The sequence below is a fragment of the Pleurodeles waltl genome, chromosome 5 (assembly GCF_031143425.1).
Source record: "Pleurodeles waltl isolate 20211129_DDA chromosome 5, aPleWal1.hap1.20221129, whole genome shotgun sequence".
Lineage (NCBI taxonomy): Eukaryota > Metazoa > Chordata > Amphibia > Caudata > Salamandridae > Pleurodeles > Pleurodeles waltl.
In genome coordinates, this window is record NC_090444.1 from 1,588,825,702 (window position 1) to 1,588,846,074 (window position 20,373).

Below are 20,373 nucleotides of genomic sequence, written 5' to 3' on the forward strand. Positions count from 1 at the left end.
TTCTGATTTCGGTGTCCGTTTCTACCTTGCCGACTTTGGAGGTTGTGGCGCCTGTGACTTCGCTCGATGTCCCGATTATTGTATCCCCGGAGTAGGACAAAACCCCTTGCGATGTCAAAGTCTCTCCCTCCTGCCATCGCTCGATGTTGACTCCGATGTCGGGAGCACCGCCCTTGGAATCGGCTATTCCTCACTCAGCACTTTCTGAGGCTCCCCTTCCAGTTCTTCCATCAGAGGGACCCGGTTTCCATTCTAAGCCTCCAAATTTCAAAACCATTCCGTCTCATCAATCGGATTGGTTAATTGACTTAGCCAACGCTAGCGGTCTAGACTCCTAGCTACTTCCAGCCTCCTATCATCCCATGAGTTGGCTTCAGAGGCTAGTTCTGCTGTTGCAGACATGTTAAAGAGTGTGTCGGAAGTGTTGCATTTACAACTTCCTAATGTGCAGTTATCCACAGACCCTTTGCTTGATGTCTTACATCCTGACCAATCTTGTGTGGAGCCAGTCCTTCCTTATTGTGAGGCTCTTTATGATATCCTTTTGGGTGTTTGGACCTAACCAGTTTCTGGTCCTCCTGTGGAGCGCTCTAGCTCACATAGACACAGGCCATCCCTGGAGGATCTGACATGCCCCTGGCGGCATCCGGCTGTCAAAGTTTTGTGGTGCATACTGCTGGGCCCTTCTGGTAGGCGGATTTTTGCTTCTTTTAGTTCTGCCTTGCGTTCCATCAATACTTCCTGTATCCTTGCTCGCTTCTCCCATGTTTTGTTGGACTCAGTGGAGCAAAGTTTGCATTCTCTGCCTGACAAGGCTGGAAATGCTCTAAAGCCTTTTGTACAAGATGGTCAGCAGGCTGCCAAGCTTAGTGTTAGTTTTGGTATGGATACCACAGATTCTGTTGGAAGGATTATGGCTTTTTTGGTAGCGATGCAACAAAAGACATAGTTATGTTTTTCCACTTTCTCAGAAGCTGCACAAGCTTCTTTGCTTGATATGCCTTTTGATTGCACCTTTTTTTTTGGCGCGCATTCCGACTCAGTCTTACTTTAGAGATACTCATGGTGAGACTAAGTCCTTCTCATATTACAGACCTTCTGGCTTGGTTCCTTGTTCATGGGCAGTTGTATTTTTTCCTCTGTTGCACCTTTTTTCTACCGCCATTGCAGTAGTGTGCTTCTTGTTCATCGTGTGACACCCAGTGTGGTGCTCTTGCGCTGCAGGTGTTGTGTTTCTATGTCCCACTATGCTTGACAGGTTTCATTATTATTTTCTGAACCGGTCTGGGTCTTATACCTCTAAACAGGTTTTTTGTTGTACTCTGCTGATGGGCAGGTCGCCTAATAGAGAAGTGCTCTCTATGTGGTTTTTCCTCGTGTCGGAGTCGTTTTCAGTCCTTGCTCTTTGGAGTGTTTGGTGCAGGTTTTTGGCCATTCTTTTATACTTATCTGTTCGCTACTGGGTCCTTGCTCAGTGGTCCTTATAACCTACTGGAAGCACCCAACCTTGCACCATGCACGGCCTTCACACATGTGCAGCATAAGTTGCCCACAAGACCTGGCCTGCAGCCAGACCCCGCGGTCAGCCCTCTTAACCACCCAACCCTATGCTGTGCACAGCCCTCTAGCAGTGTGTGGCGGGAGATGACCGCGGCCTCTCTGGGTGTGAGAATAGGTGTGGGAGGGATATCTGGGGATGAGTGTGTGTACATCTGTGACGAAGGTCTGAGTGCATACATCATAACATAACATAACATGTGTATTTGTAAAGCACACGTTCAACCCTTGGCCTCTTGGCGCCGAATAACAGATGTTTATTGTTACCCAACTCAATGGTACTAATTTTATCGATCTCAGAACATGGATGAAAGGCTGAGTGGACCCGCCGGGATTTTAACCTGTGACCACGAGGTCAAACACAGGCCCGTACAGTGGACGCATAAGTCCACTAAGCCACCAGACCCGGCGCAGAGACGAGTGTCTGAGGGGTCTGAGAGTGGGTGTGTGAGTGACTGAGTAGGTCTGTGAGTGTGTGCGTAAGTGTCTGAGTGGGAGTATGAGAAGGAGAAAGAGATGGAAAGAGAGAAAAAATGTTTTAGGCTTTGATGTATGATATAGTTAGACTGATTTAGATCTGCACACTTTAAAAATACAAATGTATTTGCCATTTCTTGTGACCCTTAAGCAAAAAAAAAAAAAATTAAAGAGGGAAACGAGTACGGCTGGACTTGGATCCTCAATACTCAGTGTGAAGGTCTGGGAACTTCACGCTGAGCTATTTGTTTTTTTGGGAGTTTTTTACATTTTTTTCTGGGACTCGGCTGCCAAGACTTCTTGGTTGAAGTGTTGGCAGCCAATCAGATCCTCAGCACGAGATAGGGAGAGGTCGAGAATTCTTCATGTGCCTAGATAAACACATTTTTTCCCCTTAATTTCTCAAAAACTGTAGAATGGATTTACACCAAAACATAAAAGGATTTCCTTCTAGACCAGGACCTACCTTTTGCCAAATTTGGTGTAATTCCATCCAGTAGTTTCTGTGCTATCGCTGTTCAAAATCCTTTTGGAAAAATGAATGCGAAAAAAGTGTTTTGGGAGCCCCCCCCCCCCCCCTTTTTCTCATCCCCCACCCTTCACCCTCCCATCGTTTCCCCCCCTATCACCCTCACACACACACACACCCCAGACAAATCACCCTGAAACTTTCCAGCAGCTGACGTGGCTGGCAATTATTATTATTTATTTTTTTTGTCAAGCGGCACCAAAGAGATAGATAGATAGATAGATAGATAGATAGATAGATAGATAGATAGATAGATAGATAGATAGATAGATACTGTAGATAGATAGATAGATAGATACTGACCTGATCCGGGATTACTCAGCTTGAGTTCCACCATCTGCAAAGTATTATTTTCTCTAGCTTATGATTTCATAAATTTGTGATAATTAGTCTCCCTTTAGGGTGCTTTTGATTTTTGTAACTCTATTGGAGTCTCAGTATATGATTTACCTTTTCATAAGAGTGTTTATTTACAATAATCCCCTTATTAGTTTAGGTTAATATGTTGAAGTGTCTCTTAAGCTTTTATATGGTATTTGTGTGACTCTGGTTGTTTGTAGTTTGGGTTCACAGTTTGCCAAGAGTTGTTCCTAGATGGAATATAAAATATCAATTGGATTCTTTTTATATAGAATCCTTTAAATTTTTCTGATTAAGTATGGAGACCTTTCCTAGATCATCTGTAGATGGGTAACTATTCATATAGAAGGGTCACATACTACCCTTGTTTTTCGCTGGGCTACCAAGGTTTCTTTTTAATACGTACTATCTTATTCAACTTTATACTACTAATGCTCGATGATGGTCTCTCAGGCAATTTGCATTACACTGACGTTTTGGGTGGCTGTTGCTTTCCTAAGTGGTATAATGTCCACTATAGGTTCCATACTGTTATGTCACTATTGTCTGACTTTGCTTTATTTTCACTCTCGAGGGCCAGAGACAAAAGACTGTGCTGGGCAGGGGTGTTATCACCTCACCTAGGCAGGATAGACATTCCAGGGCAGGAAGCTTCAAAGGCCTGGCCGGCTTTGTAATGTGACCCAGGTCTCTCCAGATGTGGAGATGACCGACACCCCCTCCCCATCCTGACCCCACTTTTGACAGCAGCACAGGTGGGAAAATTAGGTAGATTTGAAGGAGTGCCCACTTGATGCCAGTCCCACCCTTAGGTGGACGAGCTGAAGTGGACACTACTTTTTAAATTCCTCCTTCTTGTTTGGAAGGAACTAGGCCACTCGGGTTAGGCCCACTTCCCAGCGGAAGTACACTTCACTAAATGTTTTTAAGCTGCTTCTTCCCTCTGAGAGTTATTCAAACTTCTTTATCTTCAGCCTTAAGTGACCCATTGTATGAATGTTAGTATAATCAACAGATGTTTATCTATGGTGAGCAAGATCATTACACCGTAACGTTGTGTGATCTTGGGTAGGTTTGAGTTTTGCATGACAATGAAAACTTTGACAGAATTCATAGTGTACGTTGCCCATTGGTGCTAGTTTTTCTAAAATGTGACTGGATCTCTTCAGACGAACATACAAAAATAAAATTACTTTGCGTGTATTTTATGTATAACCTTCATTCTTCAAGGGCTTTTTCACTTGGAGCTAAATACACTTTTGTGCTATTTCTCAAAAGAAAGCGTCAGATTTTGATTTCTAAACTAATAGCATGACATTTGTTCCTGAAATGTTCATAATTATTACGCTGCACAGGTGCTACAAGTATGTGTCATGGCTTGGCCCGACTAGCTCTGACGAAACGGTTGGTTATTTCGTTTTGATAATGCACGAAAAACAAACTGACTAATTTATTTTCTGTGATTTAAAGAGGTAATCTCTATTGTAGCTGTTGTATTTCACATTTATTAATTTAAGTTATGTCTAGTTTTTGTTTCATTCTTTTGCAGCTAATGAAGCAGGAGAGACGCCACTAGACATTGCCAGACGCCTTAAACATATACAGTGCGAAGACTTGGTATGTGTTTTGCTCGTATTATTTAGATTATTTCGTGTATGAAATAATCGATAAGGCATTTGAAAAAGTAAAAAAAGAAACTGACGGCATGTAAATGTTTTAACGAACAACAGATCAGAATTGATGCTCACTTTGTAGTACCCTGAGACATTAGTGCGTACGTGAAAACTGAATAGCAACAGATACAAAGGCGCTCCATACATACACAGCTGGTCTGTGCCGTGCTCATTTCATTTGTGTTGGACGACAACGGCCTACATGTTAAATTTTCTAAATGCACGTGAGATTTTCCAGGACTTGGAAATGTTGCCCCTATTTACACACACAGTCATTTGCACAGGTGACTCCAACTAACATGCAAATTGATTTTTTCACTAGTATTAATCGTTGTAAATCACAGCAAATTGTTTTAAACGCGCAAAAGTATTTATTCACATTTACTTTGCAGTAGTTCTCCCGGGGACGGGGATTTGGCGTTCTGAGGAGGGAATCCCTTGGAACGTTTGGTAGCACATACAAACATACTTGTTTTCGATATTCATAAACGTTTCGACAACAAATTCCCGTCCTGCAAGTGTTTGGAGATTTACTTCTGTTATTGGTAGGACCAAATATGTTTCCTGGGTGGGAATGGGAACGTAGCTGCCAAGTTTTCAGAGTGCTTATGTGTGTCATTTTTATTATGTATATGAAATTCGTGGTGCCATTTCACAGCCAAATGTGTGACACTTTGAGTGACACTTATCTTTTACTGTCTGTAACACATTTAATGACTTGCACAGGCGTAGTGCTTTTGCAGTTGCAGGGTGGGACCTCGTAGCACTATAAATAGACAAGTTATTATGCCCTACTCCGCCAACCATGATTCTTTTATGTTTCTCACTGTTATCATAGAAAGACACCTCTGAGGGATTGTATTAACCAATTGAGTTTCACAGTGCAAAATAGTGCATTTTCCACCCATAACCTGAACTTGCATTGTTCATTTGAAGTAGTTGATTTAAGGTGAAAGACCAACAAAAATATAGACAGAATAATTTTGTCCTTGTTGTTTACCCCTCTGCTCTGTCATCGTCACTTATACATTAGTTACCCAGATATCCCCCTGGTATTACTGAAGCACCATCAGAAACAGCTACTGCTAGAGTGTGGCTGATTGTCGGTGTACCTTTAAATAATGTGTAGAATGATCATTCCCAAATGCAACAAGATTTTCAGAAGTTGAATGACTACATTCTTCCGGGCATTGTACAGCATTTTCTTCAGACCTGAGACGTTTTGCAATGAATAAGCTAGAGTCAGTACTTAATTTGAGCCAATGGTAGCTGGTGAGGGCCACCAGCCGATGTTTTTGGAGACAGGTACTTAAATACCCACTGCAAGAGAGGAATAACACACATATCAGAAACCAGAAGGAAGAGAAAGACTGCAAAGCCTTCACAAAGGGAGAAAGAAGGAACCTGCATGAGTGAGATAAAGGGGCAGGGAGTGTCAGCTACTGGATTCCCAGCTTTTGTTTTCAGCTCGCGATTTTTAAGTGCACTAGCCGCAGGCTTCTGAGCAGAACTTAGTCACTCTTTCTTTCACAAATTAAGCTCTGGCTAGGGGTAATCAGTCTAAGACAAAGAATAAGAGAAGGAAGCTCCATTTGATTGGTGTCTGACCCCCTGAATTGAGCTGAAACTCGCATTATGCGGTATGTGCAAAACCAACAGGATATATTTAGGCTGAAGTTTAGTTTGCTATGAGTGCTCCATTGTAAGATGCTCTGAATCACAAGATTAATGTGGGTTCCGCTGCTCCATTCAATATCATGGACATCTCAGATGCCCTGTAACTAAATTGTTTACAGATACATGCGCTGGTAATTTGACAGAAGTTTTCTTCTGTTAAGTTTACAAAGTTGAGATTAAAACATTAGGTTCGAGTTCATTTTACGGAAGTGCTAGTTTTCGTCTTTCCACAATACCTGCCTCTCAACGTAGTCAGAAGAAATATTTCCTGTGTGACACAATTGTTGTTTCCTTCGATAGTCATATGTGCATAGCCTCTCTTTGCATGCTTTTGGTAAAATGGCCAAGATAAACAATCCTTATCTTGCAGAAGATTAACGCCAGTACTTCTCACAGCTTCAATAGTAAAGGATTCCAAATTATTAGGGTAAAGGTAATGAGTTAAAAGACCATAATTTAGTCATGCCTGGACACAGCAGAATCATTTGCCAGATCAAACTTGTAATATTTGCAAACAAATGCTAAGCACAACTGGAAAAGGATCATTTGATGTGGGAGCATCTATTTTGACCCTAAAGAGTAGCGTTCTTAATCACAATAGTGTTCATGTCCCCCAATGCTCACTTTAGTTTTTAGTGAAAGCTGGCTAAATATTTTTCCTTTAAACTCCGTAATACTTGTTTGCTCATGACCTCTGATGTATCTCCAAATTGAAGTTGGTCATTTAGAGTTCAAATCTCTCCCTATCTGATAGAGACTTCTAGTTGCAGATTGCTTACCCTTTGAATTTCCCCCAGGTGTCCGTTCGATCTGGAGAATTTTCTGAGCAGTACTCCTGCTCACCGTTATGTGGCGCCAGTCGGCTCCTCGTCTGTAGTCCACACCGGATGATGTCACCCCAGCACGCTGACGTAAATTTTTTTCTTTCTGCACCAGCTACCTCTGATCCGAACAGAGCTACCCTTCAGTCACTTTTTGACTGGTCTTTTCTCAACTTTTGTCAGAGATTGTTTTAGGTTTCTACTGCTGGTGCATTGAGGATGTAATTGAGGAAGCCAGGTTTAAGCCCTGCGGGTCCGTCTTGTCGGGTAATGTCAGTGAGGGATCCACACCTCGCGTACCTTTGGTGCCTGGAGCATGACCATGACTCAAAGCTGTGCTGCGAGTATCAGCCATATATCTGAAGGCTTTCAGGGAGCTCTTCCCGAAGTTGATGGTGGCCAGATGCTCAAATCTGTGCAAATCAAGGTCCCGGGAGCGGTCACTGAGTCCTTCATCGTCGTCGCCCCCTCCAAGTCTAAAGGACAATCAGTTAAGCTGAGGCATAAGAAGAAATCGAAGAAGTCAAAGAAACATCTTTTTGACATAGTTACCCCCACTTTTTACCTGGTGTCATTGTTCTTGGATCACAGTACACAGTAATCAGGACCCCAGTATCTGCGCTCTTCTCTAAATTTGGTTGCTGGTAAACGTATACACCCCACTATTAGCATACTGGTGTACCCATGTAAGTCCCTGGTATATGTTACCAAAGTACCTAGAGCATTAGTGCACAAGGGCTCCCCCATAGGCTGCAGCATGTGTTAAGCCACCCTTGGGAGCCTATGCAGACTGTCTGCAGGCTTGCCATTGCAGCTTGCGTGAAATAGTGCATACACCTTTCACTTTAAATATAAGGCTTGCCTTATATTGTGGTCACTCCACTTGGACACTGTAATTCACCCCTCTGTTAGGCCCTTCAGCCTAAAGGTAGGGTGCATGTTCCTGAGTGTGAGGCATTCCATGGGCTTTGTAAGTGCTGGGAAGCCATCTCAAGGTATGTAGAGGACACTGGCCAACATGAGTGGTCCAACTACATAATGGCTTCTCCAAACCTAGACATGTTTGGTATCAAACATGTTGGAATCATGCAACTACACCGATTTCGGTGTTAGTTGCATGATACCACGTACTAGGAGGGTTCTTTAGAGGATCCCCCTTTCCGCCCTCCCCCCCAAGTTCTTCCTGTACGACCTTGCAAGGTCTGTATGCCGGCCCGCACAACTTCTGCTGGTGAGCTTAACTCGAGCAGAGGAGGCAGAACAAAGGATTTCCTGTAAGAGAAAGGGGTAACCACCTCTCCCTTTGAAATGGGTGTCTCTGGGCTAGTGTGGAGTGGCCTCTGAGCGTCACTAGACTGCTTGTATAAACCGGTTTGCACCAGTGCAGGAACCCCCAGTTTCCACTCTGGCACAAAACCACACTAAGGACAGGGGAGTGACCACCCCCTGTCCAGCCCCTCCCCTAAGGAGGTGCACAGAGCTCTGCTAGGGGACCGGTTGATTTTGCCTTCTTGAAAACAAGGTAGGCAGAGGTCCCTGGAAGCATATGACTGGTTAGGCCAGGTAGATTACATCCCTGACCCTCTCTGATAGGTGGATCACTGCAGATAATGACCAACCCCCTTTTAGTGTTACTCAAGGATTCCCCCAAGGGTGGGTCCTCATATTGGTCGGGCAAGACTATACAAAAGAACTCTCGGCAAGGCTCTTCTGCTGCTGGCCTCCGTAACCACTGCTGGTATGCCTTAGGAACTGAAACAAGACTGGATCCAGTTAGGAGGGCCCCCACTGCAACATTGTTTCTCCAGCTCCTCCAAGATTTTTGCAACATCCATGGCTGTGCATCTTTCAGGGCCACAAGGACTCTGTTGCATCCAAGAAGGAAGAAGGAATCTCCCTTGGAGTGAAGGAGTCACTCCCCTTCATCCGCAGATAACTCAAGATGACAACAACCGGCTGGTAGATCCTGCTGCTCCACGGACATCAAAAGGTTCTACAGCACAGGTGGTGGATCTGTGGCCCTCTCAGGGTCCAACTTGTCTTCTATCCAACTTGGGAGACCATGGGCCCTTGCTGCAGCCACTGGAGCGGAACCCCTTAGCACTGCGACTGTTGCTCTTGCTAAGGTTTGTTTACTCTTCCTCCAGGAGATCTTCAGGCTCCAGCCCTCTGCAACTCCAAGCTCAGCTTTCACTCTGCAGCTCCTGTGATGTGGGACTCCTGTTTTGTTGTGCTGCGAGGCCTCCCTGCAACTCTCTGTGCTTGCTGCCAGTGGATCACACAAGGGGGCACCTCTGGCTCTGGGTGGCTTTCCTTCCTGCTGAAGGCCTTCCGTGACTCCCCTTCAAAGGTCGAATTGCTTGGACCTTCCTGGTTCCCAAAATCCTGCAAACGTCTTGCAGCTTCTTCCTGCTTTTGCCAGTGCGTTTTGGTGGTTCTGCTGACCGCTCTGCAATGTGGCAACCAATGTGGGACAGCTCGTGGGCGACTTCAAGGATTTTTCTGCATCATCTGAACTCCGCAGCTGTAGTCCTTCCTTCACCGGTCTGCAGGAACATCTCCCCAAGAAGGGTGGGCATTTCCTACCTGCACCGCCTAGACATCTCCGAGTGGTCTGGACTCTGTCTCCTTCTTTTTCAGGTTCTTTTTGTCCAGAATCCACCTTTGGGTTCCACTGACCTGGTGCACGGGTCGTGAGAGCAGCTGGGCAAACGAGGCTCCCATTGACTCCAACAAAGGTTTCTGATGTCATTTAACCCCTAGGCACCGGGCTCCCTGGTGTAGGTTCTTCACTTTCCTGGGTATCCACGAGTGGGGGCACTATCAAAAATTCCTTGTGCCAACTGGTTTCCTCAGGGTCCTCTAGGAAGGGTCCTGAATTCTTAAAGTTCTAACTACGACGGTCCAGTGTTAGTTTGTGGAACACCTGATTAGATAACACCTCTGTATACGGGCGCCTGGGGGATTTCTATTACCTACCTTGGGTGATTTCGTAAACCCAAGCCCCTGGAATCCTAACACACTTACCTTGGTTGGACACCTCTATTCTTATACCACTTTCTTAGTAATGGTTTACACCCCCCCATGGGATCCCATATATTTCTGTGTTTTTCCTGTTATTTCTAAGTATATTTTGTGTTTGTAGATATCTCCAAGTGGAAATATACCAATGTTAGTATAGTACTAGTGTTACAATAAAGAATGCTCTATTTTTGTAACACTTGGTGTGGTTTACTTCTTGTATGAACATCACTGACTGACTATTGTGGTATTGTAAGTGCTTTACACTCCTCCCTGATAAGCCTGAGCTGCTCTCCACAGCTACCCCTAGAGAGCTTCGGTTATCTAGGCACCAAAACACTAACACTAATGGTTGCCTCGACTCATATAGGATGCCACCCCATTGGTGTACACCATAAACTGACCCAGCCTCCTACACAGTACAGAAGCGGACTATCTCCAGATGGGTCTGAAGAAAGCTGGCTCTTCATATAGTGGACAAAAATGAGGTACCCTGTGCAAAGAGTCCAAGCAATAACCCTAGAGGTATCACAAAGGCACAAATGGCATTCCAAATGCTCTCTCTTTTTGGGTAGTGTGGTCAAGCAGTTAGGCATATCAGAGTGTAGTGCTAAGCATGTAAGGCACACACTCATGCAGTAAGTGAGACACACACAATAAAGAAATCTGACACCAGTTTATAAAAATAATACATAATTTTATGTAAACTTTGATACCAACATCACCTGAATCAGGTGAGTACTTTTTGAGCTATGAATTTTTATAATTTTGAAAAATTGACAGTGCATTTTCAAGACGCCACAATGCAATCCTATGGAGGAAAACAAAGACTGCTATCCCAGTAGAGTACAGTGACTTACGGGACCAATCTCCTGGACTTGAGGGGGTTTTGGGGCAATGTCCAAGGCCACACCAACTGGTCCCCTCTGGGAGCTCTGGTGCGTCCGAGTGCAGAGGTGTTACGCCGCGCCCTCATATCTATGGGGATCGGTCCGGTTACAATGATCCTGCAGGGATGGAGTGGAAGGACAGTCCATGGGAACCCCCACCCACACAGGGGCTCTACCCTGGAGGTCCTCGGGCACATGGGGACACCGTCTGTCCACTCCTCCTCGGGTTGGAGGGTGTGAGTGCTGGGGTGTCTTCTAGCATCGCGTCCAGCACTGGAGTTTCTTGCGGTTACAGAGGGGGCCCGCAGAAACACTCTGCAGGTGTGGACTGGGGGTCCGGTCTGACCAACCCAACATGTGGCCTCAGGTCTCACAAGGTGGGGAGACGTGGGGACACCCTTGGTTCTCCTCTTCTGAGTCCACAGCAGACGAGTGCAGAGGCATCCTAGTGCATCAGTTTTTACCTCCTGATTACTCATGGTTGCACTGGGGTCTGCAGACGCCATGGTGAAGTCCACAGTGGACGAGCACAGGGTGGGCTTCCCTTCTGGAGTGCCTGGGGACCACACTGACACCAATGGCCCAATTCAACAGGGACTAGAGTGCTCCAGTGTAGTGGTGATGTCCAGCATTGGGTTTTTGGCAGTCCCGATCATCTCAGGGTTTTCTTTGGTGCCTACGGATAATCTACTCCAAGGGTTTTCCTCCTGGCGATTTGCAAAGCACTGGCTGCTCACCCAGCTTCTTTGAGGCGGCAGGGCAGGACAGTTTCTCCCCGAGGGTTGGGTGCAGCAAGGAGACCAGCAGGGTTGGCACCAAGTCAGTCGTGCTCCTCAGTTCCGAGGGTCAGCAGGTCTCTTGTCCACTTCTCCTGTTGGGTCCAATGAAGGTCTGAGAATCTGGTAGCAAAAGATCCCTTAAATACTCAGTTTGGGGGCATTATGGGGAGTGAAGGGGGGAGTGGGTATTACCCTACCAGAGTTCCTAAATTCACCCCACACACAATAGCGGAATTTCTAAAGTGGTGTCCACTTCATGCTGGACACCCTAAGGGTGTTCCCAGTCTGGAAGTGTGACACCCCTTCTGCTTAGCTAATTTTCTTGCCTATTTAGGTGCCAGATGGGCGAGAAGGCAGGAGAGTTTGCATCTTTCTAGGACGGTGGCTCTCTGTACATTGCACTAAAATGAAATACGCTTTGCAGAGAGTCCTATGGATCCCCAATTGGTTTGCAGAAGCAAAAGTAGATAGGGCTAATGCTCAATTTTGTGGTAGTGTGGATGACCAGTTAGGCTTATCAGAGGGTAGTGCTAAGCGTTTGTTGTACCCACAGAGGCCGTAAATGAGACACTCCAAGAATAAATCTAAGACCAATTGCCAGTATTGGAAGTATGATTCCATGTACTCAGGCGGCTCCTTAGAGGACCCCCTTGTATTGCTCCTACCAGCTTTCTGGGGTTTTCTGAGCAGCCCAAGCTGCTGCCACCCCTCAGAAGTGTTTCTGCCCTCCTGCTGCTTGATCAGCTCAAGCCCAGGAAGGCAGAACAAAGGATTTCCTCTAGGAGGATGGGGGAGGGCAACATCCTCTCACTTTGGAAATAGGTGTTACATGGCTTGGGAAGGGTAGCCTCCCCAAGCCGCTGATATGCTTTGAAGGGCACATTTGGTGCCCTCCTTGCATAAACCAGCCTGCACCAGTTCAGGGACCCCCAGTCCCTGCAGTGGCGCGAAACAGGACAATGGAATGGGGAGTGACCACTCCCCTGGCCATCACCACCCCAGGGGTGGTGCCCAGACCTGCTCCAGAGGGTCCCTTGATTCTGCCATCTTAAATCCAAGGTGGGCAGAGGCCTCTGGGAGCATCTGAGTGGCCAGGTCAGGCCGGTGATGTTAAAGCCCCTTTCTGATTGGTGGTCACCTGGCTAGGTGACCAGTCCCCCTTTCAGGGTTATTTAGTGTCTCCCTCTTGTGAGGGTCCTTATATTTGGCTTGCAAGATTCCAGCAGGACTCCTCTGCAACCTCCATTTCGACTTCTGGACACTGGAACTGCCACTGGACCTTCCGGGTACCGACAGTCTGCATCCACATCTACGCCAAAGACTCTGCTTGCAACATTGTTTCCATGGCTCCTTCCATCTTCTGCAATATTTCCCCGGTTGTGCATCCTCTGAGGGCGGCAGGTCTTCAGCCTGCATGTGAAGGAAGAAGGAACCTCCCTTGGAGTGAAGGAGTCATTCCCCTGCATCCGCAGGCACCAACTGCAACAACAATCCGCTGTGTGGATCTCCTCTCATCCTGAGCAGCGTAGATCCTGCATCACGGGTGGTGGTCTGGAGTGGTCCCCTTGGTCCTCTCTACCAGCTGTCCAGCTTTGGTGATGGAAAGCCCTTGCCTTCCCACGCAGGACAGTCCCCCACCGAGTCTCTTGCAGTTACCAAGGCTTGTTGGCATTGCCTCCATGGGATATTCAGGCTCTATGTAGCCCAAACCCTCAGCACAGCTCTCTGTGTGCTTCTCCTGCGGCGTGGGACCCTTCTTCAGTTGTGCTGCATCGACTTCCCTCCTGGACTCCTGGATCCTTTTCCAGTGGATCTCCTGTGGGGTCTGCCTTTTCTTCTGTGGACTCTCTGCCTTGCTAAGGGTGCCCCGGGTCCTATACCAGTGTGTTGAGCCCTCCTGGAACTTGCTGGTCCCCAGCAGCTCTACTTTTCGTCCACTGTGACTTCTGCCTTTGCCAAGGATGGTTGGTGGCTTTTCCACGCCACAGACAGACTGCAATCTTCCATCCGTTGTAGGACGTCTGCTGCATCCTCCAGGAACTCTTCACCAACTCCAGGGCTGCATTGCTAGCCGTCTTCGTCCTACCGTCGACCAACCCCTGCAACCACAGACAAGTGGGTAGTGGCTCCTGCCACACCACCAGACACTCCTGCAACTTCTGGAATTGGTCCCCTTCTTTTTCAGGTCTTCCTCTTCAGAATTCCACCACTGGTTTCTTGCAGCTTTGTCTGGGTGTTGCATTTTCTTGTTTTAGTCCTTTTTGGGTGGTTTGGGGAAAATCCAGTAACTCACTCTTTATTCCTGGTCACTGGGAGGCACTGTGGTACTTACCTTTGGGGTTTCCTAGTTCACCCAGCTCCCTTCTACACATTCCACTTACCTGGGGAGGGGGTCCTGCATTCTCATTACATTTTTGTATACATGGTTTGGGCTTCCCCCCTAAGGTCATTTTTATCTGTTGCTATTTGCACTGTTTTCTATTGCTATTTATGCCTATTTCTGATTACTAGTGTACATATCTAGTGTGTTACTTACCTCCTATTGGAGGGCTGCCTCTCTAGTACTTTTTGGTAATTGTGTCACTAAAATATAGTACCTTTTTTTTGTAACTCTGAGTGTTTTCCTTCATGTGTGTAAGTGCTTTGTGACCACAGTAGTATTGCATGAGCTTTGCATGTTTCCTAGATAAGCTTTGGCTGCTCATCCACAGCTACTTATAGAAAGCCTGGCTTCTAGTCACTGCCTACACTACACTAATGGGAGATACCTGGACCTGGTATAAGTTGTAAGTACCTTACCTCACCACACATCAGGCCAGCTTCCTTCTTTCCCTTTCCACTGTGGGAATGAGGCTTGGGGACTAAAACCACTGGGCTGGCCCAGGGACTTTCAGAGTACTCAATGACTCCCAATTCCAGTTATTCAGCTTTGATGCTCTCTTTGACTCAGTCGGACTGTCTGTAAATGTTGTTTTTGATAGGTAAGCTGTCCCCAGTGTCCACGTCTTGTGTGCACCAGTTAGGTTGACCGGGGGTCAAGGAGAAGATCTCAGCATACTGCTGCAAGACTTGCTTACAATCAGCCTGCTCTTGGTCAGTGAGGGTGTCTGAAGAGACAACTCCCTCTACTGAGCCATCATTTGGATTGCTGGAGAGAGCAGGGCGAGATTCACTTTCTGCTTCCTGTCCCTCATTAGTGACCATGGTCATCTCAACTCTATCATGATAGGGTTTCAGGCAGTTTACATGGATAACCCTTTTGTGGGCTCCTGCAAGATCCAAAGTCCACCAGGTAGGTGACTTCCTCCTGTCTTTCCAGGGTGAGGTAGGTTCTGCTCCAGTTGTTTCGGAGGGCCCTAGGAGCCACAGGCTCCTAAACACACACCATATGCGATTGATACTCAAAGTATGGCCCAGGGGCCGCATGCGGCCCTCCTGACCTTTACATGCGGTGTTCCTTCCCCCACCCCTCTCTGTGCTGCTATTTACGGGACTTAGCGCTAAACGTCAAAAAGATGTTAAATAAACAAGCAAGTTCACTCTTTTCTGTGCCCCTTCTCTGTAAGCAAAAAGCAGGCATGGCAGTAGGACATCCCATCTCCTCCTGAGTTTTTGAGGGAGTCCACCAATCATGCCTTTTAATGTCTTGTCCAATCTGTCAACAAGGCCATTGGTTTGTGGATGATAGGGGGTGGTGAACATATAGGTCACACCACATTTAGCCCACATGTGTTTTAGGTAGCCAGACCTGAAGTTGGTACCTCTGTCTGACACCACCTCCTTTGGAAAGCACGCTCTGGTGAATACACAAATGAGTGCTCTAGCTAGTGCAGCGGCAGTAGTAGTTCTTAGAGGAATTGCTTCAGGGTACCTGGTTGCATGATCCGCTACACCCAGTATAAATCTGTTCCCTGATGCTGTTGGAAGATCGAGGGGACTAACAATATCAATCCCTACCCTTTCAAAGGAACCCCAAACACTGGAAGTGGAATTAAGGGGGGTTTGGATGGTCACCTGTCTTGCCGCTGGCTTGACAGGAGGACAGGAGTTACAAAACTTGTCTCCTTTTTGGACATACCTGGACAGTAGAAGTGGTTTACCAGCCCACTCCATGTTTGACCTGGCCAAGATTCCCAGCTAGGAGGATATCATGGGCCAAAGTGAGGAGAATCTCTTTAAATTGCTGGGACACCACCACTGTCCTGGTAGCACCAGGTTTGGGGTCTTTGGCCTCAATGTTAAGGAGTCCCATAGGTCCTGTGGGAGCCACTGATAAGTCCCTTTTCCTGATACGCAGCTTTCTGTCTCAGTTCTTCAAGAGTGGGACAGGTCCTCTGTCCCTGACACAGATCCTCCAGAAGGGTCCCCCGGTCCTAGAAGCTCTGCCTTGTAAGGCCCAAGTTCCTGAGGCTCAGTTCTCTCAGGGCTGAAAGGTCTTATCCTTGAGGAGAGGGGACCTGGTCTGGTGTCAGATTGGAAGCTGCCTTGCCAGACTTTTTGCCTTTCTTCTTGATAGGTTGGGCCATTATTCCAGACTCCAACTGTACGTTTTCACCCTGGGCCTTGCCTTGTGCTCTTGTTTTTACATAGACCCATTCAGTGATACCCAGCATAGCTGCATGGGTCTTTCTTTCTCCCTCAGCCCATGCTGAGGACTCCAGAACATTTCCCAGCAGACATTGCACCGGTAGAGCAGGGGATACGACCAACTTCTTCTGGCCAGTAACCCCTCCCCATTCTAAGGATAACGGCACCTTGGGGTCTTCCTTAGCCTGATTATCAGCGTTGAGGACTGTGTATGTCTCACCAGCCAGATACTGTTGTGAGGACACCAGTTGCTCAGTCACCATGGTGCCACTGGCACCAGTGTCTCTCAGTGCTTCAACTTGATTCCCATTAATATGAGGCTGTTGTCTGTATCTCTCCAGAGTACTGGGCCAGACAGCCAGGGCAGGTAACTTCATCCCACCCCCAGAGACTAAAGTTGCCTTAGTAGGTTCACTGAAGGGCCTACCTGAAATCCCATCTGGAGACTTACCAGCATATTTACTGCTGGTGCACTAAAGGCATTCTTTTTGTGGGGGCAGATCTGGTCTCCAGTTTGGTGTGCGAGAGCCTTGCAATCATGACACCAAGTCTATTTGGAATCCCAGTGTTTCTTTTTGTACCCAGCCTTGAACTGTGAGGAGGCTCAAGGCCCACCCTCCTGTACAGGTTGTTGAGGGCCTTTTGAAGATTCTTTACGTGTGTCCTTATTTAGATTACCCTCTTTCCCTTGTGGGGGCTTGTTGGCCTCTTTCTTGTGCCCCCCTAAGCACCTCCTCCCCCAAAAAGTGTAAGTTTTGCTCTCCCTTGTTTTGGCCCAGTGGTCTCTCTTATTCCCCCAATTCTTGAGGAGAAAATGGACCTAGGTCTCCCAGAACTAGTGTAACGTTTCCTGCGCACAATTACTCAACAGATGCTCTTTCATTACTGAATTGTAAAGTCCTTCATAATCCTGCACATTGTTAACTTGTAACCTGCTATCTAGTGTTTTTACTGAGAAGTCCACAAAATCAACTCAAGACTGGCTCTGGGTTTTTCAAGTCTCTCTGAACTTAATTCTGCACTCCTCAGGAGTAAGCCAAAAGCCCTCAATCAGGGTATCCTTCATGAGATCATAGGACCTTGCATTTGCCTCATTCGGTGTCAGGAGTCTATCCCTGCACTTTCCTGAGAACAGTTCCCACAGAGGAGAGCCCCAATGCTGTTTATCAAGTTTTGTTGCTACACAGACCCTCTCATAGGCTGTGAACCGTTTGGTAATATCATCACCTTTCTCATATCTAGGGACAATCCCTTTGTGGATTTTAAGGTCAAAGTGCTCTGCTCTGCCCCTGACATTGCTGCCATCATCCATGGGTGCTAAACCCATTTCTCTTCTTTCTTTTTCTATTGCTAGGATTCTGTCTTACGGGGCAACTCTCCAAGCTAATCTCTCTAACAGATTCTCCTCTTCAGAGAGTTTCTCTGGACCTTAAGCCACTCTCACTAGAGGGAGGTTGTAGGAAGTTGGCTCTGTATATACTATCTAAAAGTGAGAGATAGTGTACACAAAGTCCAAGGGTTCCCCATAGAGATTGATAGTGGTAAAATTAGATCATTCTAATGCTCTATTTTGTGGTAGCGTGGTCGAGTAGTAGGCTTATCAGAGGATAATGTTAAGCATTTGTTGTACACTCACAGGCAATAAATAAGAACACACACTCAAAGGCTTAACTCCAGGCCATTAGGTTTTTATATAGGAAAATAATATTTTCTTAAATTATTTTAGAACCACAAGATTCAGAATTTAGGTAAGTACATAAATTGTAAGGTACTTGACAAGGGTAAGTATGGAACTTTGAATTAAAATAGTAATGTATACAGTTTTGGCAAAAATGGCAAATAGATATTTAAAAAGTAGACACTGCAAAAATCAACAGTTCCTGGGGGAGGTAAGTAATAGTTTCTCAGGTAAGTAAAACACGTAAAAGTTCAGTCTCCTGGGCATAGGCAGCCCACCGTTGGGGGATCAAGTTAACCCCAAACACCCAGCACCAGCAACACTGGGCCGGTCAGGTGCAGAGGTCAAAGTAGGGCCCTAATAGCATAGGCGCCTATGGAGACAAGGGATGCTCCGGTTCCGGTCTGCAAGCAGGTAAGTACCTGCGACCTCAGGGAGCAGACCAGGGGGGTTTTGTAGAGCACTGGGGGGTTCTCAAACAGGGACACAAAATACACCCTCAGCGGCACAGGGGCTGCCGGGAGCAGTGTGTGAAGTAGGTGTCGGGATTCAGATAGGAATCAATGTAGAGACCCTGGGGTCACTCTGGCGGTGCAAGCAGGACACAGGGGGGCTTCTTGTGACAGCCATTGACTGGGCAAGGAGGGGAGCTGCCTTCTGGTCACTCCTGCACCGGTAGTTGGTTCCTCTCGGGGCTGCGGGTGCAGTGCTTCTTCCAGGCGTTGAGTTCCTTTGTTCCCAGGCAGTCACGGTCAGTGGAAGCCTCTGGATCCTCTCTGCAGGTGTCGCTGTGGGGGTGCAGGGAGGTCGTCTCAGGGTGTCCACGTCGTAGGAGTCACCTGGGGTCCTCTCTGCAATGTTGGTTCTTCTGGACACGAGCTGGGGGCATCAGGTGCAGAGTGTTGGGGACGAACGCTTCCGGAGTGGGGCAGGAGTCCCTTTAAAGATGGTTGTTTCTTGGACTGAGCCGCTTTCCACTGGAGTTTCTTGTTCCTTTGGGTGCAGGTCAGTCCTCTGGGTCCTCAGAGGTCGCTGGATGCGTCACTGTGCAGGTTCTTTGAGTCTGGAGACAGGCCGGTAGGGCTGGGGCCAAGTCAGTTCTTGACTCCGTTGTCTCTGCGGGGCTTTCAGGTCAGCAGCCCTTCTTCTTGTTGTAGGTTGCAGGAATCTGTTTTCCTGGATTCACGGTCGCCCCTAAATACTCAATTTATAGGTGTGTTTAGGTCTGCGGGGCAGTAGCCAATGGCTACTGTCCTTGAGGGTGGCTAACACCCTCTTTGTGCCTCCTCACTGCAGGCATCGCTGTGGAGGTCCAGGGGGGTTGTCTCAGGTTACTCACAGGGTCGCAGTCGAGTGGGAGTCCTCCGTGTGGTGTTGGTTCTCTGGATCTCGAGCCGGGGGCGTCGGGTGCAGAGGATGAAGTCTCACGCTTCAGGCGGGAAGAGTGAAGTCTTTGAAAGTTGCAGAAAAGTTGCAATATTGTTGCTGTTTCTTGAGCAGAGCCACTGCTCACAGGAGTTTCTTGGTCCTTAGGCTCAGGGCAGTCTTCTGAGGCTTCAGAGGTCGTTGGTCCCTGTTTGATGCGTCGCTGTTGCCGTTTTTTCGAGTCAGGAGACAGGCCGGTAGGACTGGGGCCAAAGCAGTTGTGGTCTTCCGTCGTCTCTGCAGGCTTGCAGGTCAGCAATCCTTCTTCTTAGTTCGGGTTGCAAGAATCTGATTTCCTGGGTTACAAAGAAAGGCTGCAGGCTCTGGCTAGGAAGCCAGTCAGAGACGACAAGCAGGTAGGTTGAAGACTTGAGATGGGGGCTGCAGACGACTTGGATGAGTCCAGGAGGGGAGACCATTGGGTGGATTCGGGCTCAGTACAGCTGGGGAGGTTTCTTGAACCTGCAGGACGAGTCTTTTGTGCAGAGTTCATTCAGGTCAGCAGGCAGACCGGAAGGGTTGGTACTGAGTTCCTTCTTCCTCTTCTTCTGCGGGGGTAACTCTTCTTTGTCCTTGTTCATAGGTAGTCAGGATCTGAGTTCTAGGGTTCAGGGGTGCCACCTAAATACTCAATTTAGGGGCTTAACAGGGAGTGTCAAGCAGTAGCCAATAGGCTGACCACCTTTAGGGTGTCTACACACTTTATATTACCACTTCTTCTGGGAGGTGAGCATAACCCTAACCCTAGTGGCCAAATTTGTTCCAGAGAAGATGGAGGAATTTGAAATCTAGTGTCCATTTCAGCTCGTCTACCTTAGGGGTGGGACTGGCATAAATGGGCAAACCTCCTAATCTGTCTAATTTTCCCACCTGTGCTGCTGGCATAAAAATGGGGTCAG

The 20,373-nt window shown here is 47.2% G+C and overlaps 1 protein-coding gene across 6 annotated transcripts in view; it reads left to right on the top strand.

Moving 5' to 3' along the window:
- Nucleotides 1-20,373, top strand: part of ASAP2 (ArfGAP with SH3 domain, ankyrin repeat and PH domain 2) — a 916,066-nt gene that overhangs the window by 666,243 nt on the left and 229,450 nt on the right. For all 6 annotated transcript variants that reach the window (XM_069235900.1, XM_069235899.1, XM_069235896.1 and 3 more), the window contains exon 20: nucleotides 4,473-4,540. In XM_069235900.1, coding sequence (XP_069092001.1) covers nucleotides 4,473-4,540 — 68 coding nt within the window. The remainder of the gene's footprint in view (nucleotides 1-4,472; nucleotides 4,541-20,373) is intronic.